At 51.0% G+C, this 7,098-nt stretch overlaps 1 protein-coding gene across 2 annotated transcripts in view; it reads left to right on the forward strand.

Annotated features, from left to right (window-relative positions):
- PPP2R5D (protein phosphatase 2, regulatory subunit B', delta) overlaps positions 1 to 4,036 on the forward strand; it is a 26,988-nt gene extending 22,952 nt beyond the window's left edge. For both annotated transcript variants that reach the window (XM_010188969.1, XM_010188968.1), the window contains 3 exons: positions 2,573 to 2,645; positions 3,101 to 3,217; positions 3,590 to 4,036. In XM_010188969.1, coding sequence (XP_010187271.1) covers positions 2,573 to 2,645; positions 3,101 to 3,217; positions 3,590 to 3,727 — 328 coding nt within the window. In that variant the 3' untranslated portion in view covers positions 3,728 to 4,036. The remainder of the gene's footprint in view (positions 1 to 2,572; positions 2,646 to 3,100; positions 3,218 to 3,589) is intronic.
- The last annotated feature ends 3,062 nt before the right edge of the window (positions 4,037 to 7,098 follow it).

Below are 7,098 nucleotides of genomic sequence, written 5' to 3' on the forward strand. Positions count from 1 at the left end.
GGTAGCTGACTGCAGGCTGTACCATCAGTGGACAGCAATTACCATTGCAGTCAATTGCCATTTTCTTTTCAAACACAGAGACTTAAACCAACTAGAAATAGTACTTATTTTCTAATAAAAACCTGTGAGTCTGTGGTGTCTAGTGCCCCTGGAGTAAAGCAGCATGCCGAAGGCTAGCTGTGTGAATGAGGGCTGGATCACTGTAATGCAGGACTGACTTTTAACTGTGCGATGCCTTGCTTTTTCCACAGGACCTCGGCCTTATTCAGTGAGACTGGCAAGTTTGAAACACTGAGACTTCTTTAGCATAGACAGAAAAAAGAAAAGACACCTATGAAGTGTTTTCCCAATGAGCCACTGGCGACCTTGTGCTATGAAGTAGAAAACAGCACATGTGCAAAGGATTACATGTGTGAACAAAGCCAGTAAATGTGAAACAGTGAAAAGGAGACAGCTTGTAGGTACACAGTTAGGCTGCAACTAGATGTTAAGAGGCCTGCTCAGAAAAAAACTTAGGGATGTTTTTAATGATTTACCATGCCTACAAGTGATTTGCCAGCTCAGGCCTGTCACTGCTGCACCCCTGGCCATGCAGCTGCAGCCAAGGCTGGTCGTGGAAGGACAGACTCTCCCCAGAACATGTGAGGAGGCTCTCTACTGTTCAGTGCAGATAGACTGACTGTGCCTTGCTTATCTCCCCAGACATTTTGAAGCTGTTTGAATTATCAGATCCCTTCAGACAACAATGGGGAGGTGGGGCACGTAGATAATGTCTTGTCCTGAATGCGCAATTCTGTAAAAGTGCAAGGGCTGTAAACACTGCCTTTCAAGAACTGTGGTGTCGGCATGCCCTGGAGCCATCCTGACATCTCTCTGGTAGCAGCTACCTTGGCTCCTTCTGTGTAGGCCTCAGCAGCAGGAAGGGGAAGATACCTCCCAATATAGCTCTTCTTTTCCAAATGTCCTCCCAGTGGCTTTCTCATACCTCTAGGAGTGGGGTCAGGAATGAAGGGTGCACATCACCTAGAAAGCAGCACTGGGGGTGCTGCTCCTATAGTCTCAGCACTGTCCTGTGAGACATTGCTGTTTAGAAAGGTAGGATTCTCCAAAGGCTTATGTGGATGAGTGACGCTTTCAGGTGAACTGCAGTGGAAATGTCCTATTAAAGCCAGGCTGATTGTTGAGGTTGGGAGGAAGCTCCCCCTATAGGTCTCTTAGACAGGGTATTCTCTTTGTGAGGTGGTCTGTGCAATACCAGCTGAGCACATGATGGATAAACTGGTGGATCTCAAAGTGCGATGAGGAACGTAGCACTTCCTTAGTGCTATTCAGACTGCTTTGAAAGGAAAGAACGGGTCATAGAGATGCATGGAGCTGAATGACTGCATAAGTGCCCCTGGCTCACTGTGTACCAGACCAGTGCAGCCAAAGAAAATGAGCTTTATTTGCACAGCAGTGGACACGACACGAGCAAAGTAGACATTGCTTTGGAGGAGCAGTGGCCTTCATGATGTGAAGGTCTTTGTGGACAGACAGGTTGGTCTACATTTCCAGTGGCAAGATTGGAGCAATACGTACTGTTTACCAGACATGAAAAAGGATTCTGGAGAAACTGGGGAAGAAGCAGGAAAGAGCTAGGGAAGATCAGTGCTAACTCCTGGTCATAGTCCCCTGCATAGATCTCGAGAGCTCTGTCAGGACATGAGGTGTGGGTTAATTATTTGCAGTTTGGTTTTAAGGGGTTTTTTGACCCTACACTCTCTGACAGCATAGTGTGCTGCTTGAATGTTTGGCAGCTTCATTCTCATTTTGAGCCTCCTTTCTCAGGTTATTTCAAGAGTGTGAGGTGATTACAGAGTATAAGAACTTCCTTAGCATGTATAGATAGGACACTGGAGATGGGAGAAAGGGCACTGGGATGAAAGCCCAGATAGTTAGTTGAAATCAGAAATAAAGCAGATTTTAGTGGATGTTTAAATTGTAGACAAGAATAACAAGGAGTGGTGGATGCTGACCTCTGTTTGCAAGAAACGTTCACTGCCCTGGGATTTACAGGTAGCCCAATTGTACAGTCACTTAAGGTCTGTACCAAAATCTGTGCCAAGTTCAGGAGCTGTGCCTGGGGTTTGGGCAGCTCTCTGGTGTGCTATGGCCACAGGAAAAGGGAACTGTGGACAGTTGAGCCTCATCTCTATTGGAAATGACAGTTTGTCCATCTGCATCTGTGGGGCACCAGGAAAATGCGTGTTTGACATCCAAACTGGTGTCATTGCATTACACCAGAAACCAGTTGCTCTGCTCCACTGCTGCAGCACAAAGCCGGGGAAGAAGTACCTGTGCAGCCCACTGCTGCCAGGCTGTGCGAACGGGGAGCGTGCCTGCCTACCTCCTGCTATAGCTGCAGGGTGTCCCCTCTTCTTGCCATCTCACCCGTAGAGAAAATTTGGGGTCTCTGAAGCTCAGAGCAGGTCCTCCCTTCGCCTGCAATTTTCTGCTGTCTCTTGCTTTTGTCTTCCTGTGAGTGAAAGGTTTTCCTTGGGAGTTCACACTTGTACTCTCTCTCTCTTTGCAGGGGAAGGTTCAGGATGAAGGAACGAGAAGAAATGTGGCAGAAAATAGAGGAGCTGGCCCGGCTGAACCCCCAGGTGGGTAACAGCAGGACCTAGGATGGATGAAACAAGAATGTGCTGAGGATCTTGGCCTGCTTCTTCAGCTCCTGAGAGCAGGCTCTAGCACCTGGTGGTGACAGCCGTGGTCTGTCCCTCCTAAGACTGAGTGTCTTGGGTGTGCTAACAGTATTTTAACAGCCTGGCCCTCTGTAGCACTGACCTCTGAGTAGTGCCTTATAGAGACCATGTGCGTGTTGATGGACTCCTGTCTCAGCCTTGGCTGCACATGCAGAGTGCTATGGCTCAGAGGGCGCAGGTAGGAATGGAGGATAGGGGAAGATGCTCCTTTCCTACCTGTGTACCTACCACTACCTTTGCAGATGCCAGAGAGGGTGGCTGGAAGAAGTGTGCCATGCTGTGTTAGGGTGCTGGGGGAGAAGGCTTGGCGTTATATGGCATGCTGACTCTGCAGCTGTCTTTGTTGTCTGCAGTACCCCATGTATTATGCACCTCCGGCATTGCCTCTTGTCTGCTGTATGGAAACGGAGACCCCAACTGCGGAGGATATTCAGCTACTGAAGAAAACGGTGGAGACGGAGGCCATGCAGGTGCGTAGGTGACTGGGATCCTTCCACAATTACTCTCGGACCAGCCAGGACATCAGCATAGTCTATCCAGGGTCTAGCAGCCTGAACTGGCTCTTTCCAAGTGTTCTGACGGTGAATGCCCCTACTCTCATCCTGATCGTTAGAGATCAGCCTGTAGTCTGAAGAGTGGAGTTTATCTAACCTTCCCACTCTAGAAAAAGTGCAAGTGGGACTTTTCCGTGTCTTTTTGGTCTTGGTTTGGTGCACAGCCTGTTCTGCAGCATGCAGCAACGTCACCCAGCATATCCTAGAGTGGTTGGAGTCAGAGTATGGGGAGGCTGGAAGAGTGGAGGGATTTGCTACTGATCTCTGACTCCTTTGGTTTGTTTGTAGATGCTGAAAGACATTAAGAAGGATAAAGTTTTGCTGCGCCGGAAATCTGAGCTTCCTCAGGACGTCTACACTATAAAAGCCCTGGAGGCCCACAAGAGAGCAGAAGAGTTTCTCACCTCAAGCCAGGAGGCTCTCTGACGGGCTCAGGAGCTGGCCTGGGAAGCTCTACCCTATCCCTTTCTCCCAGGGGTCACGGAAATGCACTCAGTTCTCATGTATAAATAAGGAATGAACATGGTGAGCTGTGCCTGTCCCCCACTCCATCCGCATCCCTCCAGGGTAGATCTGGTTTTACGTTCTAACTTGTATCTCACCACTGTCATGTCCTCCTGCTTTTCCACCTTGGGTGTGTATGCATGAAAGGAGCCTGCCTGACCTGTGATGGTGTCAGTCCAGGCAGAGGTCGCTTCATTTCCAGCTGCTGCCTGGTTTTCACTCTGCCTGGGAGCCAGAGCCTTGCTGCCCTGCAGCACCAGCTCTGTGCTGGCCGGAGACAACCACGCGTGGCTCAGCATGCTGCTACAAGCCCCAGGTGCCCACCTCTGCCATACCTGTCCCCCTTCTGCCTGTGCATCAGTCAGAGGTCAGGCTGAGCTCAGGGCAGGAGCATGTGGCAGAGTTTGTGGGGGCTCTGCTGCTGCTCTGCCCTGCCTCAGGGTGCAGCTCTGCAGCTGGAGGGTCTCACGTACAGCAGAGGAGATGTTCACTTCCACCTTTCTTTTGCTTCAAGTCCCTTGTTCTGTTCCTCTGTCAGTGGAGTGGGTGTTCAGTGCTTTGCCGCCCCCAGAAAATCTGGGTGCAAGCACTACATACTATTGCAGCCCTCCCTTTAGAGTGTCCTTAGAAACTCTCATGTGGGAAAATGAATTCCTTCAGCTGTTTGTGTTGGTCCGTGCTGACTCATCTCCATCCCAGTGTCTTGGGTTAAATGTGGGCCCAGAATCAATTTCCTGCTTTGTAGCAGGTGTCAGCCACTGACTTCTGCTTTCTTCCTCTACCTGCTCAATTAAAATACTCCTGCAGCTCTCCCTTTGTCGCTGTATCCCATCCTTAGCTCTGCAGTGGCCAGGGTTTCTAGGAAGCTTGTGCTGCTAAAGTAATTTCTGTAAACTAGTGGAAGCAATGGACACACGTTACGGGGCCAGGCTGAGTTTGTGAGTGTTCAGTTGTCTCCTCTTTATGACCAATGGCTAGGTGCTACTGCTGCATTGCTTCTGTGGGTGCTCCAAGCAAAGTTACTTGCCCCTGTTACTTTGGCACCTGCTGTGGCCTGAGGCCCTTGTTAGTCATCATGTGGTGCATCAGGGACTTGTTGTGCTAATTTAGCATTTAGTGTGCACCTGCTGATAGCCCAGGGGTTGTGCAGCACTTGGGTGCTACCCTAATCCAGCTTTCTCCCTTCTGTGGTGCAGATTCAGTCCCAGGCCAAGGTGCCACCTCAGAGCGTGGCTTGTGGTAGAAAAGCTTCCTTGCTTCTTACCTGCTGTGCTTGCTTGCTTGACACATAAGCTTAAGTGGGTTTGCAATAGTGCAGGGAGCTTACTAGGTCAGTGCTAGTCTGACAGTGCTTTGCAGCATCACAGGATGTTGCAGAAGGTCCTGGTGTATCTGCCTGTCCTCACCCGTAAACCACTCCCAGATCAGAGGTTCATGCCCTCTAATCTTATTGCTGGTGTGCAGCACATCTTTCCTCCATCCCAAACTGAGCTGTTTTTTCCCTGTGTACCCTGTACCCCCTTGCCCCATTTTCGGTTTGGCCCTCATTAGGCATGCCACCATCTCTTAGGAGCAGCTGGCAAGTGTGAGTGTGTTCGAGATCGCCCAAAGTCATGCAGGACCCCGCCTCCCCTCCGTGTCATGCAATGGGCCAGTTCATCAGGACACTTACAAAACACCTCAGGGAGGTTATTGCTTATTTTGAACATTAGTCCGAGCTCATGGTCAGCTGCCAATCAATTACCTCATGCCTGGCACAGCATGTAGACATGCACTGGGTGATGCCAGATGGTGCACAGGAGCAGCAGGCGTCTCGGGACACAGCAGAGACAAGGTCGGCTGAGTGCCACCCGCAGCAGGGCTCGGGCTGGGGAGGATGTTTCTTCCCATTGCAGTACAGGCTCTCCGACTCTTCTGCATAGTGCTGCATTACAAGCCACCACCTCATTTTTAGAGTGCTACAGCATGTGTGCGCCTGCACAGGAGCCTGCTTGCTGCGAGGCAGTGGCTGCCTTTCTTTCCCCACTGCGGGCTGCTCTGCCTACAGAAAGAACAGAGACTTGTGGTGCGCAGAGGCTGTCTCTGTCCTGCAGATGGGCTGTCTCTGCCAGCAGTCCCTGAGCGTGGCCAGATGGATGCTGCTGGGGCTGGACTGTAACGCATCACAACTACATGCTGTACGGCTTTGATGTTCTCATAGCTTTTTGTGTCTTGTTCTGGGTCAGGGAACTTCTGCTTAGTACCATCACATTGCCATTAGTTTGCTGCCTATTCATTCCAGTGTCCTGGACATCCAAGAAGGGGACCATGTGAGAAAGGGGGGAGCGTGTTCCCGCTCTCCCCCGCACATACTGCTCATACGCAGACCTGTGTCTGCCACGCTACCGCTGCCCCTTGCTCAACACTTGGTTTCTAGCATTAGCGCTGCTCATTTCTGCCTATGCCTTTCCCCACATCAGCCAAACGGACAGAACTGGAGCTGCCTCTTCCACTTCACCTGGCTCCCTCCTCCTGAGGGAACAAGCAAAATTAACTACTGCATTCACCCCCTGGACACAAGTATTAAGCTGCTTACAGTTCATATGTACATATGGTGTACTTTATTTTCAGTAGAGCATTACATAGTATGAAAGTGTTGGATTTTGTACAGATGTCCTGTATGTACATATTAAATAAAACCGATCTCTTGGAAAGACACACTGGACGCCACCTCTGATATTCCAACACACAGCCCCTGTCCTGGGAGGGTGGCCCCCAGCATGGAGAGGGACTTCTCCCATACTGACAGCATGGGGACAAATCCAGTACTTGTCCCAGGGGAATCTGGGAAAAGCCAGCCAAGCCCCCTCCCTCCACAGGCACACAGGTCAGGCTCCTCAGAGGCAGAGGAAGCCAACAGAAGGACATCACAGTGACATACGTGCCAGACAGAACCAGGAAAGAGGAGCAGAAAGGGAAGTTGGACAATGACAGTGAAACAAACTGGAAGGTTGATGCCGGCAAGTCCTGTCACCACCCGGCTCCAAGGCAGCAGGAACCTGCCTCACTTGCACAGCAAAGGGAAGCCCCCATGCCGCAGCTTGGCCCTCACTTCCACTGGGGCCTGGTGCCACCGAGACTCTGCCGGGCCTGCAGCGTGCGCTGCACCACATCCTTCCACTGGTCCTCTGAGATCTGGCTGGCCCAGGCAGGGATGCCCAGGGTGGGAAGCTTCACGTTGGCCATAGTCCTCTTCACCAGCTCCACATGCTCTGGGAACAGACACTGAGTGTGAGACCACAGCCGAGTCCCCC

The sequence above is a fragment of the Mesitornis unicolor genome, unplaced genomic scaffold (assembly GCF_000695765.1).
Source record: "Mesitornis unicolor isolate BGI_N332 unplaced genomic scaffold, ASM69576v1 scaffold46747, whole genome shotgun sequence".
Taxonomy (NCBI): domain Eukaryota; kingdom Metazoa; phylum Chordata; class Aves; order Mesitornithiformes; family Mesitornithidae; genus Mesitornis; species Mesitornis unicolor.